Source organism: Nelumbo lutea, chromosome 5, assembly GCF_056320005.1.
Source record: "Nelumbo lutea isolate HS-2025 chromosome 5, American lotus-T2T, whole genome shotgun sequence".
Lineage (NCBI taxonomy): Eukaryota > Viridiplantae > Streptophyta > Magnoliopsida > Proteales > Nelumbonaceae > Nelumbo > Nelumbo lutea.
The window spans coordinates 12,709,509-12,726,556 of record NC_142688.1 but is presented as its reverse complement, the minus strand read 5'-3'; the positions used below and the strand labels follow the sequence as shown (position 1 = coordinate 12,726,556).

At 38.3% G+C, this 17,048-nt stretch overlaps 2 protein-coding genes across 3 annotated transcripts in view; one reads left to right on the top strand and one right to left on the bottom strand.

The window, feature by feature from the left end:
• Positions 1–9,934, top strand: part of LOC148850414 (uncharacterized) — a 29,131-nt gene extending 19,197 nt beyond the window's left edge. Inside the window, 7 exon segments of the mRNA XM_088946622.1 lie at positions 6,312–6,644; positions 6,795–6,896; positions 7,291–7,588; positions 8,943–9,091; positions 9,177–9,279; positions 9,282–9,461; positions 9,797–9,934. Of these exon segments, the coding sequence (XP_088802748.1) occupies positions 6,312–6,644; positions 6,795–6,896; positions 7,291–7,588; positions 8,943–9,091; positions 9,177–9,279; positions 9,282–9,358 (1,062 nt within the window). The 3' untranslated portion in view covers positions 9,359–9,461; positions 9,797–9,934.
• Positions 9,935–11,780: 1,846 nt separating this feature from the next.
• LOC148850413 (uncharacterized) lies at positions 11,781–16,658 on the bottom strand. 2 transcript variants are annotated; one of them, XM_088942556.1, is made up of 7 exons: positions 16,513–16,658; positions 15,962–16,256; positions 15,209–15,438; positions 14,866–15,124; positions 12,673–12,852; positions 12,389–12,544; positions 11,781–12,266 (listed from the first exon to the last, which is right to left on the bottom strand). In XM_088942556.1, the coding sequence occupies exons 2-7, from the start codon at positions 15,989–15,991 to the stop codon at positions 12,099–12,101; spliced, it is 1,023 nt and encodes a 340-aa protein (XP_088798682.1). In that variant the 5' UTR covers positions 15,992–16,256; positions 16,513–16,658; the 3' UTR covers positions 11,781–12,098. The 2 variants fall into 2 exon arrangements, with proteins under 2 accessions (XP_088798682.1, XP_088798681.1); XM_088942555.1 differs by lacking the exon at positions 16,513–16,658 and having other exon boundaries at positions 14,866–15,127; positions 15,962–16,375.
• Between the last annotated feature and the right edge of the window lie 390 nt (positions 16,659–17,048).

The following is a 17,048-nucleotide window of genomic DNA, read 5'->3' as shown; positions in this document are numbered from 1 at the left end:
ATAATTTATCCCTTTCCAAAGTTAATCTCCAAAGCCATTTCCCCAACAGAGCTTCATTTTTTTTTCCTGCAAATTACCTAAAACAAGCCCGCCATCATTTTTGGTCTTGGTAACTATATCCCACCTAACCCTATGATCTTTTTTCTCCTCTCCTGGTTCCCATAAGAAGTCTCTTATTAATTTCTCCAAAATCCCACAAATTCCTCAGGCATTTTAAACATCGACAAAAAGTACATTGGCAGATTTGCCAATGTAGATTTGATCAGAGTAATTTTGCCTCCCATGGATAGGTAGTTTTTCTTCCAAGATGCTAACCTCTTAGTGAATTTCTCAATCACCGGGTTCCAGAAACTCTTTTTACTTGGGTTATCCCCTAGTGGCAGCCCCAAATAGATCAATGGCCATTGTGCGATCTCATATCCCAAAGTGTGGGCCCTATCTTCCACCTCACTTTCACTCAAATTAATGCCAATCACACAGCTCTTGTCCAATTTAACTTTAAGATTAGTTACCTTTTCAAAAACATTGATCGCTTGCTTTAGGTTACTCACCCAGCTCACCTCCTCCCCACTACAAAAAAGAATTGTCATCAACAAACTGTAAATGTGTTACTGGGACCTTATTCTTTCCTACCCTCCGACTTTTCACCAAATTTCTAGAGTTTGCTCTCTCAATGAGTTTTCCTAGGACTTCAGCAATTAGAGTAAACAGGAAAGGAGAAAGGGGGTCTCTTTGCTTGATACCCCTGGTAGCTTGGAAATGATCTACCACCCTCCCATTCACTAAGATGGAATAGTGGAAAGTCCTAATACATCCTTTCACCCACTTGCACCATTTCTACCCAAATCCAAAGGACTCTAATACTTCCAGTAGAAGTGACCAATCCATCATATCATATGCCTTTTCAAGATCCAATTTGCACACTAACCCCTTCTTCCCACTTCTTTTAAAGTCTTCCACAGTTTTGTTTGCAATCAGGATTTGATCCACAATTTGTCTACTCTTCACAAAGGCACCCTGATTTGGGGAAATTATTAAAGATAGGACTTCTCTAATCCTTCGAGAAAGCACCTTAGCAATGATTTTATAAAGGCTGTGTACCAAGCTAATGGGTTTGGACTCTTTGGGGTGACAGGCATCTCCCTTTTTTGGGATCAGAGCCAAGAATGTGGAATTGAGGCCTGGATTAATCACCCCCCTTTCAAAGAATTCAGAAAACACTTTTTGGATGTCATCCTTCAGAATCTCCCAGCAGTCTTGATAGAAAGCCATCGTAAAACCATCAAGACCAGGTGCTTTAGATCTATTCATTGAAAATATGGCTACCCTTATTTCTTCCAATTCGAAGCTTCTCTCTAACCACACCCTTGACTCTTCCGGTAGTCTTGGCCACTCCAAACCCTCAATCTGTAATCTACTTGACATAGGCCTTCTAAAGATTTGACTCTTCCGGTAGTTTTGGCCACTCCAAACCCTCAATCTGTAATCTACTTGACATAGGCCTTCTAAAGATTGATTTAGAATGGTCCACAAAGGCTCCTTCAATCTCTTCATGCTAAGTCAATATTGCATCATTTATCACTAGCTTGGATATCAAATTCTTCTTCCTCCTGCCATTGGCCACAGCATGAAAAAATTTTGTGTTTCTATTCTCCCTCCTTTACCCACTTATGTCTGGACTTCTGTCTCCAGCTAATTTCTTCTTTGAAGAGAACATCCTCCAACTAATTTTTTCCTTAACCCAAATATTTTGTGTTTCTTCTTTTGCATCTAGCTCCTCAATCCGATGCATCAACTGTTGTTTTCTTTCCTCAAGCCTCCCAAATTGGAGAATATTCCATTCTTTGATTTTGATTTTCAACTCCTTCAACTTCCACTGAAATTTCATACCCTCCCAGTTAGCCCTTGGATCACTTGCTACCCACCATTCTTTCACTTTCTCTTTAAAACCTGGATGGGATAACCACATGTTCTCGAATCTGAATGGGATAGGCCCTCTATTCCTAGGATTCACCTTATTAATCAAAACTGGCCAATGATTAGAGGTGACCCTAGGCAGTGTCCTTGACATCAGATCTCCCCAATATTCTTCCCAATCATTAGTAAACAAAAATCTGTCTAATTTTGAACAAATTGGATCAGCTTGGAGATTTGACCAAGTTAACCGGCTATGAGACAGATTCAATTCTTTGAGCTCAAAAACATTGATAAACTCGTTAAATTTCTTCATACTTGTAGTATTTCTTTGTCGCATCTTGTTACACTCCTCAGTGAATCTAATTACATTAAAATCCCCTCCTAAGCACCAAGGGCCTTCCCATAATCCTCTTATGTCTCCTTGCTCTTCCCACAACTCACTCCTCTGCCTGTATCCATTGGGGCCATATACATTAGTTAATACCTATTCAAAACCATCGCCTACCTGTTTGAATTTAACAGAAACTGAGAATTTTCCAATCAATTATTCAACTCTTTCAACAGCTTCATTTTTCCACAAAGTCACTATTCCTCCGGAAGTTCCCCTTGAGGGACTCATTGCCCAACTGATGCCGTTTGCTCTCCATACACTTTTGGCCCACCTACTATTAAATATCATGAGCTTAGATTCCTGAATTAGGAGTATATCTGGATTTTCTTTTCTCAGTAGCTCCTTTATTAACATCCTCTTTCTTGCATTCCCCAATTCTCTCACATTCCAACTCACGATCTTCATATTGTCTTCTTATTCCATCCCTAACCTGCTTTCTTCCTATTTTTCTCCTTTCCTACCCCTGCCCATTCTCTCATTGATTTTCTTATCCCCTTCCACATCTTGCTTCAGCATTTCAACTTCACTCATCTTTTTTTTCTCACCTTCCCTTCTTTTCTATTCTTAAGGTATATTTTCAGCTCATTCAGATTTCTTATTTTACATCCCAATTTTCCTACAAATTCAGCCAACAAGTCTTCTTCTGCTTCTTCCAATTCAGACTCCTCTGATTCCTTCTCTTCTGTCCCTTCACTTTCTGTAATCCATCTCTTCTCCAGTATCTTTACACCCTCTATCCGCACTTTCGCTTTCCTTCTTTTTCTCCCCTCTCTGCTCTTTCTCTTGTGTCTCAATTTCATCATGGGCAAATGGTAAGGAAGCAGCTCTGGAGCCTGGAGTACAAGCAGCAAGACTAGAGCTAGAGTTAGTATCAAAACCCAAAGGCACAGACATACCTGGACCTGAGTTTGAAGTAGATTCGACACTGATCTGGACTTAACAATTCACTCCCAGAATATAATTTCGCGAGGAATTTTCTGAACCTGATTCGAACTCACAACTACTTCCATCGCTGTGTTGTTTATCCTCCTCTGTTACGTCTTTGTTCGAAGTTTGGATATTGATTGATATTATCTTACCCATTCCTTTCTCACTGTTCATTCTCTGACTTGGATTTCCTCTTTCTGGTACACCGTTTTCCCTTTTATCCTCCAAATTGTACTCTGCATCCTCCAGCATTCCACCATTATTAGGATATTTTTTATTAGAGGTTAAATCCTTATGTTCTCCAACGAACAGTTCAGCAGCTGCGCTAAGCATGTCCTCCATGTCTTCTTTCTCCATCATATCTTCCCCAAAGCTGTCACTCTCTGTTTCAGATTCTGGTTCGTATTCATTGACTGAGGATTCGCAGTGAACCCAGCCATCGTCCTCTTCATGCTCCTCTCTTCCGCCTCTGAAATACCTCGGATTTGGGTGTTCTTCTCCCAACTTTCCTTGGTTCACTGCATCAGATTTGGATACTGGGATCCACTGTAATTTTCTCTTCACGTCAGCACTGTTTCTTCGGCTGAAACAGTGCTGACGTGACCTTCAAGGGTGGACCTCAATTGCACCCAAGTGGACCCGACTCACGTGAACTTTAAAGGTGTCACTTGAGTCGAGTAAAATATATGGACCACTCCCCCGGTTGGACCTCAGTTGATCCACTAGGACGCCAGTTGGGTCAGACCAGAACCTATAAACAAGTTTTTCTCCTCTGGGTGGACCCAGCCCTTGGTCCGACCGGGTCACCCCTTTGACTACCTCTGCGAAAGAATGGCCCTCAGATTTTTTGGATTCAAAATAATTTGAAACTTTTCTTTAAATGGCCGAATATTTGGTTCTGGCCATTCAGCTTCCAAAGTGGGAACGTCTTCATTCCCAGAAAAGTTTTCCTTCCCAAGTCTGCACACGTGTCCACTTTTCTTTCCATGTTCATCGCCAATTGTAACCCACTTTGCCACGTTACTGTCGTCTTCAAGCTTCGACCTTCCATACCAGAGCGACACTTCAACTTCTGATACTACCTAGATTTTGTACCAGTAGCCGTTTGCATACAGATTGATGGATCTTTGAGCCTTTTCAGGTTTCACACCAGCGACTTTCAAGTTCACTGCTCTCAAGACCACCGTCTTGAAGGATAGGAGAGCACCATCCAAAGCTGTTACTATTTTTTAGAGAGTGGTTTTTTTCCATAGATGAAAAGGCAAACCTAGAAGCTTCAGCTTGAAGCTCCCATCGCCCATTGTTACTTCATTAGCCGATGGGCACCAGTATACAGATTGATGGATCTTGGAACCTTCTCAGGTTTCACACCAGCGACTTTCAAGTTCACTGCTCTCAAGCCCACCGTCTTGAAGGATAGGAGAGCACCATCCAAAGCTGTCACTATTTTTTGGAGAGTGGATTTTTGCCATAGATGAAAAGGCAAACCTAGAAGCTTCAGCTTGAAGCCCCCATCGCCCATTGTTACTTCATTAGCCGATGGACACCAGTTTTCACTTGTTACAGGTCCCTCACTTGTTTCTACAGTTTTGAAGTCCAATATCTCCCTTCCCTCCTCTTCCATTACAGCTTTTCTGTCATTGAAGGGGATTAGTATATCACAGTATGAGGAGTACCAACCTTGGAAGTCACCTCCTTGAGTAAGCCTTTCCAGTTGTTTACTTCCTTCTTTGCCGACAAGATTATTCGCACCCAACTTCTTTTCTCCTTCTCCAATAAGATCTTTGGTTCCGGTATTGTTAGAGATACCACCATTGAATCAGTATTTTCTTCATTTTCTTCTAACCCCAGCCTCTCTAATTGCTTCCTTCTCTGTCATTTCTTCCTTTCCCAGTATTGCTGTCATTTTTTCTGGTTCCTTTATCTCTTCCTTCTTTCTCACAGCCATTCTCCGGTGAAGTTCGTTTGCTATCGTACTCCAGCCTTGCAGACTGTTGTCCACTGGTATGATGATCTTCTGTTTTTTTCTCTGCTCAAAACTTTCCTCCAGAACAACTTACCAGCCATTGGAGTTTCTCTTTCTCTCAGCAAAATACTCCCTCCTTAACTGCCTAAGGGGACTCTTCCATGGCCTACCCCAACTTACATGTACTGCTCCGTCCAGGATGCTCTGGAACCATGATACAGCTTCACCCACCAACAGTATCGTTCCTCTTCTTCCTTCCCTTATCTTTATCGTAAGATTCTTTTGGTATGCAATTTCTTCCATCAAGAATCCTTTTCTCTCGGCTGTAATCACTTTTCTCCATTTTCCAGTTGTTGTGAATCCTTCATTCTTCTCCATCAAGAAACCTTCGATAAACCTTCGTTCTTCTGTTTAACTCCCACTTTTTCAGTTTTCAACTCAACTCTGCACTATTGGTAACTTGTGGCTGCAATATTAATATCCCAGTGAGAATTTCTACTTAAATATGTGCTTTCAATAAACTTTTTGCCAAGCTACCTCTTTATTGTCCAAAATTGCGGAGATATTATTGGGTGGACTGATTAGCATGGTGTTTGAGGAATTGTTGTCTGAGGTTTTGTACCCCTATTAGTCTAATATCGTTGTTTAGTTGTGCTTGCATTGCAATTCTGCTAATATGGACATTATTCTAGAAGACAAAAACCAAAGCAATGTTAAGTGTTTCAATGTTTTTCTTGATGATTTCTGTTGAGGTAAATCTCATTAGTAATCTCAGTGTAGATAGTGTAATCTTCCTTTTAATACATCATCATCTTAGCTTTGTCCCCACTATATGGTGTCAGCTACATGAATCCTGTTATGCCACTCTGTTCTGTTTAGTTTCATATCTATTGTTAAATCATGGGCCCATTTCTCACCAGAACCCATGTCCTTTTTCATCTGTGCCTACTGCTTAGCTCATCTAGCTCCATCAACTTGTAACACGTGCTACACTAATACATATTCACTACCTTTTCAAAAAGAAATGTGAATAATTTCTGCTAACATAATTCATGAATTATGTGGTTTGTTTATATCGGTCGATTATAAACTGTTGAAAGTGTACTTCAGATTGGAGAGAATGACTGTGTGATCATTATGACACATGAGCCCAATTGGCTTCTTGATTGGTACTGGAATGATACTTCTGGAAAGAATGTCTCTCACTTAATCCATGACTATCTGAAGGGGAGGTGTAAGCTTCGAATGGCTGGGGATCTGCACCATTACATGCGCCATTCATCTATTCCATCAGACAAGCCTGTTCATGTACAGCATTTACTTGTCAATGGTTGTGGTGGGGCATTCTTACACCCTACTCATGTTTTTAGTAACTTTAACAAATTCTGTGGAACATCCTATGAAAGCAAAGCTGCTTATCCTTCCTTTGAAGATTCAAGCAGGGTAAGTTTGGTAGCTATCTCCATTTCAGGAAAGTTTGATAACCTTCTTTTTTGTTCATCAATTACAATAATGTAAACCTTTTACTAATGTACTGTTTTCTAGTTGTATTTTGTTCTGGAAGTAATGCATTGTTTTTATACATCTGTTTAGATTGCTCTGGGAAATATTTTGAAATTCCGGAAGAAGAATTGGCAGTTTGACATTATTGGTGGCATCATATACTTTGTATTGGTCTTCTCAATGTTTCCACAGGTGAATTTTATACCAAGTTTCTAATTATTCCTCCCAGGTTTGGTTCTGCTTTCTAGGATCCTAGAAGAGTTGTTCTCTTTTAACTCCTTGAGTTCTTCCAAGTTTTGCGGGCTTGCCATGTCTGTAATCTTATTTAATGTCTAAAGAGATGGCATGGAGAAGTCAGTAAGTGTTGAACATGTATTTTAAACTAGAATTTGAAGCGTTCAGTGTGGGAATCAACCATTTTAAAAGTATCCAGGTAAGTGATGTCTTTTTTACCAAAAAAAACAAGGGGTAACTGAGGGTCCATGTACCATTACTTCTCAATTAGAGATTAGTTAGTCTTATGGACTTTGTTACTAATAAGTAACTATGTGGAGATAATTAACATTTTCCTTTCTGTACTTTACAGTGTCAGCTTGACCACATCCTACAGGATGATTCATTTTCTGGTCATCTGAAGAGTTTCTTTAGCACAGTCTGGCAAGCATTTATATATATTCTAGAACATTCATATGTGTCTTTAATAGGAACCCTGCTATTACTATTCACAGCATTTATTTTTGTCCCATCAAAAGTGTCAAGAAAGAAGCGGGCAATAATTGGGATTCTTCATGTTTCTGCACACATGGCTGCAGCACTTATTCTCATGTTGCTGTTAGAATTGGGTATTGAAACATGTATCCGCCATCGATTACTAGCAACATCAGGTATGCATTTGTGTCTGTTTCAGTATGTTTGTATTATCCCACATGTATCTTTTATTCTTCTGTTTAGCACTGTTTCATCTCTCTCACGGAGTTGTAATGCTTATATATTTCATGTATAGTCAGATCTAGAAAGCATAAATGCCATCATTTTTTTTCTTTTTTTTTTCTGTTAAAATGCATTGTATGACTAAGTATTGGGATCTTGTAGCTTTGGTATGACTATTAGCTTTAGACTTGACATACAGGTACAAGAATATTTCATGGAAATATCAATTTTCATTTAGGCTCTGTTTAGTTGGATACTTGGGCCTGAGATGAAGGAAAACAATTTATTTCCACAGAAATTTCTACTTTATGGTTTTTGGTTGCACATAAAATGACAATTGAAAAGAAATGTTTACCAAAAAGTGAGTAGTAGTTGTGGCAAGCCTTCAACAAGTCATATTTCTGGACCCAGGGTTCTCTCTATTCAAATCTCCCAACATCCATGATCATTTAGTTTTTTTTTTCCCTCTGGTCAAACATCATTAGATTAGGAGGATGATTCATTTTCTGTTGATTATCATTTTCCAAGTAGGGAAACTCTATGCTACTGGCAAGATGTGACCCCCTTGTGAATTTTGATAAATATTACCTGTTTGGTTATCACTTCTATGATACCGGTTGATTGGTTACAAGTTTTTCTGGTATCACATCTTTCTGGTATCATAGCTGAACCCTTCCAAGTAACTCCTTCATTTTCATATATTTTAGTTACGTTCAACTAAATACAACCTTGGGTGAAAGAACTCAAACTAAACAAAGCCTTGTCCCAACTATATGGGTTTAACTACATGACTCCTGTTATACCATTCCACTTTGTTCAGTGCCATGCCCATTGTTAAATTATGGGCCCTCAATTTATTTCTCACTATTTCAACCCTTGTCCATTTTGGCCTATCCTTTGCCCTTCTTGTCTTACACTGCCAATCCCAAAGTCTGGATAGAGGGCCGTGTCAGGTCAGGTTAGCAGAATGCATTACAAGCTTTTCTCATATCACTATGAACAATCTTAAAAAAATGTCCTAAATAACCTATACTAATTTTCAGAAATAAAATCCCATCATTATCGTTGGGAGGGTTGTAGATGGGGGGAATGTGTAGCCCACCAGAAAGACATGATACCAGAATAATCTGTATTCAATCAACTGTATTATTAAAATGGTAACTCATAAATATATGTATGTACGTATGTATGTACGTGGGACATATACCTGGAAATTTAGTAGTGTAATTTTCAGCTACTCTAGCATATAAAAATGCTGCCAATGAACTTTTGATTTTAAGATGCTAACAAGTAAGAAATCTGATCCAGGATATCACACTTTATACGAATGGTACCGATCAGTTGAGAGTGAGCACTTCCCGGACCCAACTGGTCTCCGTATTCGTATAGAGCAATGGACATTTGGCCTTTACCCAGCATGTATAAAGTATCTGATGTCTGCATTTGATGTTCCAGAGGTGGGCATGCTTCTCTCATTCCAGAAACTTTTTCTCAAGGTACTTCTATTAAACATATTAAAATAAATGCGGGATCATTTTTCAGGTAATGGCTGTAACTAGGAGCAACATCTGCAAGAAGGGGATGGAGTCGCTCTCCCGTGGGGGTGCCATCATTTACTATGCTTCCGTCTTCCTTTACTTCTGGGTATTCTCAACTCCTGTGGTCTCCTTGGTGTTTGGAAGCTACTTGTACATCTGTATAAATTGGCTCCAGATTCACTTTGATGAAGCCTTCTCATCACTCCGTATTGCAAATTACAAGGCATTCACCCGTTGCCATGTCACCCATGATGGTGACCTTGAAGTATTCACCCTTGCTGTTGATAAGGTAATAATCTGCTTGGACCACTTGGAGCACCTAACAATAGAAAATTTAAGTAGACTTCTTAAAATGTTGCAAGGTTTCTGAGAATTGACTTATGCCCCAACTTCATCACCTTGCCCCAGCACTATTTTAGGTTAATCATGTAGCAGTGGAGCTGGATCTTGTCAAAAAAAGGAACTTCAGCTGCAATTAACTTGAGTTTCAAATCATTAGTAATTGCTGGTGACAGTTGGCAGTTGAGGGTTTCAAATCTGGCTGGTTTAGCTCCATTTGCAGGTTCCAGAAGAATTCCTGTTGGATCAGAATTTCAAATATGGCTAATTCATCTTTATTTGCAGGTTCCAAAGGAATGGAAACTAGATCCGGACTGGGATCAGGAGCCAAGACAACAACTGAGCCATCTGAGGAAGTTTCCTAGCAAGTGGAGTGCAACTGCTGTGTCACAGGACCCAATTTCTACTGTTCGAATTGTAGACCATTTTGTTATTCAAAAAACTACTCCTGTATGCCAAACTGATTGATAGAGTGGTTGGTATTCGGTCACTTCACCATTTAGATTGTATCAATTTTGTAACTTACATTCATTCAAAAGAAATGATAAAGGAGTAAATTCAAGAGGCCAGGTTTCTTCCCGGGCTGCCTCATTCTCACGCTGAAATTCCTTATCTGTGCAGTTGTGGAATCTAGATGAAAAAAATCTTAGTGTGTCGTTTTTTAGTAATAAAGGACGTCAAGGGGCGTTCCCAGAAACAGAACATTAATGGGATTGGCCTCACATGGTGTGACAACTTGACAAGGATGATGGACAGTCTGATTTATGTTCACAATTAGGAATTCACTTGGTTTGTGTGGTTTAGAAGTCATGTGGAATGGAATCCATTTCAATTTTCAATTAAAGCTTTCAAGAATCAAGATTTTGTTTCTACCTACTAGTATTTTTTTTGGTAGAAGTGCCTATTAGCTTCAGACATCTTTATAACGTGCAATAAGGTTCAAAATATTGATAATATGATATTATTTATCGTAACAATACGTTTGAAAACAGATGTATTATGCCATGCTTTTGATGGACATGGGTACCTGGGTAATGTAAAGGACGCGGATATGTGTTGCCTTAAGTCCTTAACCATGTAACGTAGTGTTACGTAAAACCCAGAAATACAGATTCTAATGGTGCAAAAAAAGAAAATAAAACAGAGATCATAAAGATGGTAAAAATAGAGCACACAGATGGAGTAGAAATCCACTATAGAAAAATGCCAATGGAGTATACGAAAGTTGAGCAGCAAACTAAACTAGAGCATACATAATAGAGAAAGTCCTAACAATGTAACATAATGTATTTGGGTCAGGCCCAACCCTTCTATTTCCACCACAAATGAAGTTTTGCCTCTAGATTTTCAGCAACTAAAGAATGCAAGGCTCAACTCAACAGTCTACTAGTTTCATCTTATATGGTACGTAGTTGACGTGCAGTCATACTCATACATCTTTGTTCTATTAACACTTCTGACATGATTTCTTCCATCTGATCTGATGCAATTTTGCACGCAAATGCCATGGGTTTAGGTACGACGGTGGATTTCCTTTGATCCATCAAACGCTTCTTTTGTGCATTGATACAAGTTGTGACTTGCAAGGCATTCCAAGTTCCGACTCGACTCCTCATGCTCATTGAGCGTATTGTGGGAAAAGGCCGAAACGGCTGGTTTTATTCTGACCTCTATGGTTTGGTTGGCTTCATAATCAGAGATGCCAGCTTTGACCTTTTGCTTATTAATGCCAATGGCACTTCGGCACCTAATTGACCACCATGTTAGGTGCATAATTTAGTAAGGTTTTAAAATCGACGACCCAGGAAAATATATATCTCGTACTGCATGCAAAGTTTTCTGAAACAGATTGTTCTTCATTACTCTGGTGCATGGAACCAAATTTATAATTTGCTAGTAAGCCAAGAAGTGGTTTTCTGAGTAGATGTGAAATTGTGAATGCATTTGCAAATTTCACTTTTTCAGCCAAGAAGATGGTGAGCTAGAAGTTGTACTCATAATATTAGACCGGATAATTAAGAAAAAAAAAATCAAATTCTTGTCTTATATGATTATGTCTGAATATTTCTTGCGTATAAACTTTGGGTGTCTCAAATGAGTCGCAATAATTAAAAAGAGTTAAATAAACCGAGTTTTTCAACTTGCCTAGCCTGCCAAAAGGCTGAGCAATCTAATGCCAGCTTTTCCTCTTATTTTTGATTCTACATATCTCAAGTAGGCAAGCGGAAAATAATGCAAACTGGTAGAAAAAGGTGATCCAAGCAAGAACTGAGATTGCACTTCTGAGATTTTGATATTCACTCAGATTGATTAATTTAAATTTTACATGACGTCCTTCTGTGAAAAAAAAAGATCAAAAGAAAACTAGAAAAGAAAAGAACAAAGGGCTCAACCAGTGTAAATTGGGAGGATTGAACTCGTTGAAGGAAACAGAAAAAAAGGAAGCATCAAACCTGTTGCCGCGACCAAAATTTTCAGGGAGTGGGATTCTATTCTTTGCTCTTTGTGACAAAAAAAAAAAAAAAAAAAACAAAAACAAAAACGAAAGGTGTTATTTACATTACCCAAGTGTTGAGGTCAACCACATTTAATAGTCTGCAAGGAGGAAACTCTCATACTGTGTCCCCTTCAATGTTTTGTGGACATCATCCCAGTTTCCAACCTGATTTGATAAGGTCCCCTTGTGTATCTTCACCTGACGGCTCTTCAGATCCATCTCTGGCACTCTCAAGAACTCTTGAACATCTATCAGCTTCTGCAGAAAAAATGTTCACAGAAAATGACTACAGAGTGGAACCATGACATTATACAAAGTAATGCATACATTGACATCAGAAATAGAGGATTAGTGGCAATGCCAGATAATGGATTTCTTACTGTATGATTGGTTACAAGATCTTCATAGTAAAGAATGGTGTGGCGTGTACTACTGAAATATTCTAAAGCCTTGGCAGCTGTGTCCTCCACTTGCTTCAGATCGGATATCAGTAGTGTGGCATTAATTATGGGCTTGTAATTTGCAAGTATCTTAGCCTGTAACCAGTCAACAATTGTCAATTATCAAAAAAAAAGTCAATAATTGTGAATCAAGATCTTGCAGGGGTGTGTGTGTGTGTGTGTGTGTGTGTAAGAGAGAGAGAGAGAGAGAGAGAGAGAGAGACCTCATCTAGTGAGTGCACATGAGACTTGTGAGTCCCATTTAGTAGCTTAGCATCTCGATCATAAGAGTTTGCGAGAACTGAAATCATCCTGCGCAGAAGATTTCTTCGGAAGAGGAATATTGCAGAAACACCTCTCCTATTGAAGTACTCCACTATTGCTTGGTGATGCTCCATCACACCCTGTCATGACAATGGCAATGGCAACACATGTCTTCATCCACGTTTTCACTCACAAAACATAACAAATAGAGCCTATAATACCCACATATACTATGGACATGGCCTTGGTATAGAAGTGGAAGAAGACTTGGAAAATTAGAGTTAAGCATCAAAATCAAAAACAGCAACCAGAGTTGATGGATAAAACATGGCGCAACATAGAATTGTATGGCCACATATGATGAATATATCCTTGGAGAAAGTAAATCAAGTAGAACTTTTTTTCAATTTTTATGCTCAATTATAACAAAGGTTTTATGTTTGAATTGCAAATTGGTTGGTTCTTGTGCTTGGAACTAGTTTTCCGTTTTTAACCAAAATTAAGTTTAACATATCAAAGATGTAAGGGGAGAAGATTATTCAAAGGAAACTAATATTTTTCATGTTTTTAGTGCTTATCCACATACCCAGTGAAGAAGAAAACAATACCATCTACAATTAGTCTATTGGACACAATGTTTTTGGGGCTCAGTTGTAATGCTTCAAGATTTACTTCTTGGTTTGCCTTTGTTGTAATGCCCATCTTTGTAATGGGCTAGCTGAGGCTACCCAAAGCTGTATCTATTTCTTTTTTTAATAAAATTTTTCATGGTATTGATAAAAAAAGGAATTAATCTATTGGAGTAAATCTTGTTAAGGTAAATCACATCCTTATCAGCAAAAAGGCAGCAATATTAAGCACGTTTCAACATGAAAAGAAATCATCAGTAAAAAAGTCAGCGATATGGTGAAGAAAACCAAATAAAGATAATGGTGCACTCAAGCAACTGAAGATTAAGTATTCTACTTATTCTATATATTTCTAAATACATTGTAGAAGCCATTCTCTTCAAGAGGATTGGTAGTTACTAGTTAGTGATGCAGATATGACAAAAAATACTGTTCAGATGGATACTTCATTCACCTAACTCTTTAGCTGACCCTCTTGTTCGAGGTGGGTTGTGGAGACCAGACTTGGTGTGGAGGGAAGGCCAGGGGCTCAACAACATGACTAACTTTTTCGTTTGATCATGGACATGGTCAGGTTTGCTGTATTCTATTTTCTTGTCTTGTTTTTATTGCTATCCTCTTCTGTCAGTTCTCTTAATAGCAAGGGTTCCTAATTTTTACTGAATCAACAAATCTCTTTGATCTTTGTTAATGGCAAAAGGGCAACAAATAACACTAATTTTGAACTTTTCCCAGTTTCAATACGGTTAGCATATGGGAAAGTAGTATTATTACCTTGGCATGTGGCAAAGTGTCATCCAATTGACAAGAATCAGTATGGATACAATGTTAGCATGACTATATCCATTGGTTTTGAGGTGTCCTATTAACAAAGGAAGAAAGTATATATGCTCATTTCTGAACCTAATATGTTAGAAACTAAGCACAATTTTACTGTCATTTTATGAAGCATCTTTTCACTGAGACTCTATGTAGCCAGCCTGAATTCACCAGGCAAGTATTCTTACCACCTTGAAGCACTGTCATATTAAAATCTCTTCTGTGCATATCATTAAAGTTTTGCCTATAAAAAGGAACCGAGCCACAAAGCAGCAACTTTAAAGCATAGGGCTATGACAACTACCTTTAATTAAATTATTAAATACAGGTTTTTACTATCCAGTACAGCCCCCCCCTCCCCATTGTGGAATACAAGGTTAACATGATAAAGTCTTCACATTACTTGAGTATATAAATCTCTGATTATCCATGTTTAAGACACCCTTGTTTTGAAAATTAATATAGATACATGACGAGTTATACCCAAAGAACTCAGGACCAAATCTTCATATGCAGAATATTTCCTTCTATCTCAGCAAGAACAGATGTAAAAGGATAAGGTCATAAGACTAGAAGAATACTGTCAACCTCTGTATAAAAAAATGACCAAGTAAAAAACAGAGGAAACACAAAACAAATGCTGCAATCTCTCTCTCTCTCATAAAATAGGATTTTTTTTATCATAAATTCCATTAAAAAATTCACCTGATTAAGCATCCACTTGAAGCCAACTGCAGCTGAGCACTCATTCTTGGATGCACTACTGAACCAGTCCAGATTATAAACTTTATCCAGTGTCTTCACTATTGCTGAAACATTACTCCTCCTGTCTTTTGCAGAGAAGATTTCCCCATTTGAGCTTACGTTAATATGGCTGTTCAACAATGTTTCAAACCATCCACTCCCGGATCTCTGCATCGACAAGATGGCAAAGAATCGCACAGGATTGCATTTGCACTCATCTCTGCTAAATGCACCAAAACTAACAAATGAGTAAATCCAAAAAGTGACCACAAATTCAAACATTGGGAAAAGATGTTTCTATTACCTGCTATAGGTGTTGGGTTTTGGGTAATGTACATACGGAATTTCCCATTCTTCGATACCGGAAGCATGACAAGGCCTATCGATCACCTGGACGCTTACCATCTTTGTATGGGTGTTGATTTGTTTTAGACAGATTGAGCATATATAAACACCACAAACCATTGCAAACATTAACACTACCATCCTCAATACCAAAGGAGATTTCTTGGGGGGCTTTATGATGAGGGCATCCTGTAATCAAAAGTAAACTCTGATGTTATTACGATGACCCAAGGGTGTAACCCAGTTACACACTCCTCCATCTGAGATGGCTAGAGAAGAAAACTTTTTTAAGCAAAGAAAAAATAGGAAAAAGAAACATGTGCCCAGATCATCATTGTAACAGAAAATGATTTTTGCAAGTCATGAGAAATTCAAACTAAAAAAAAAAACTACAAATTCCATCTTAACCACACCCCATAAAAATCTACAACAGAGAAAGATAATAGAAAGGCAATGTGGGTTTCATTTTGTTTTGAATCCTCTTCAACAAAATGAAGAAAAAAAATGCAAACTTTCTCCTGTCACATCCTCTACACAAGTATAAACCCATCTGTTGGACTGTTGATCATGCAAAGGAAGATGGAAAATGATAAACAAAAACATAAAAAAGGAAACTTTCAAGAAAACTCACAGCTTTTACCCAAACAAAATCTCTGAAAAAAAAGAAAAAAAAAAGTAAAAGAGAAATAAAGGAGCTGCATATAACACAGACCTTGCTGAAGAAACAGACATCCTCTGCCATCCTTTCTGAAAGGTAGAAAGGGCATGTGGAGTTGAGGTTCTTCTCTCTTTCACACACACAGACACACTCTATTTCTCTTCTCTGCAACTTAGCATTAGGCAGAGACAGAGGAGCTTCTGTCTTGAGCTATTTCTTTTCCTTCTCGACTTCTTCGTTGCTCTAAATCTATTTTACTTCATTATTTATTGTCTTTCTTTTCTCTCCATCCTGAGATGGTTGTTGTCGATGGTGTTGTGTTGTCGTTTGCGTAGCGAAACCCCGTCATCTGACCCAGAACACCATCACCACCATCAGGGAAAACAAACATAGAACAAGTCTAAATTAATAGAGGCCGATGCCGAGGTCCGAGATACAACGCACAAGAGTGACATAAATAAAATCTATATGTAAAAATAAAAACAAAATAAAAAGCAACCATAAAAACAATTAAAACAACTTTCTCGCTTTGTTTTATCTGCTTTAGATACTATCCATAAATATAATTATGAACTTTCAGTCTATAATCTGATGTAGAATTGTACCTGCATTTGGCTTCATAAATATTTATTAAATTTGCGCAAGGAAATTACAAATAGCCCGATTGGGTTTGGGTCTCCTTTTCTTTTGTTTAATTCCTTGGATTTAGCCTCCTACTAGCAGCTAACTCAAACAAGTAGGGTAAGATGCCAAGGTGGAAATAACAGTTCTAGTTCTCTGTTATTAGCTAAAGACTGTCTATTTTACTACAAGTCACCCAGAAACTCATTCCAAATTAACTCATATAAGCAAGTTCAACCAATAAAACCTTAGCTTCTCCCACTGATTAACTTTGTATTTGAATTTTAGCTAATTATCAAGAGAGCTCTGATTAAGTTCAACTCTTAGGTGGGTGATCCTTTTCTCCCACCTTGTTGTAGCTCACAAGGGTGGGTGGGAATGGGATAGGATCATAGGATAGAACTTGGTTCTTTTGGGGATATCATTGCTCTAAGTTGTTGTTTTCTTTTTTCTCTCTTTTTGGTGGGAAAACCTGCTCTAAGTTGAGTGAAGGGGAAGAAAAGAGCCCACTGTTGGCATT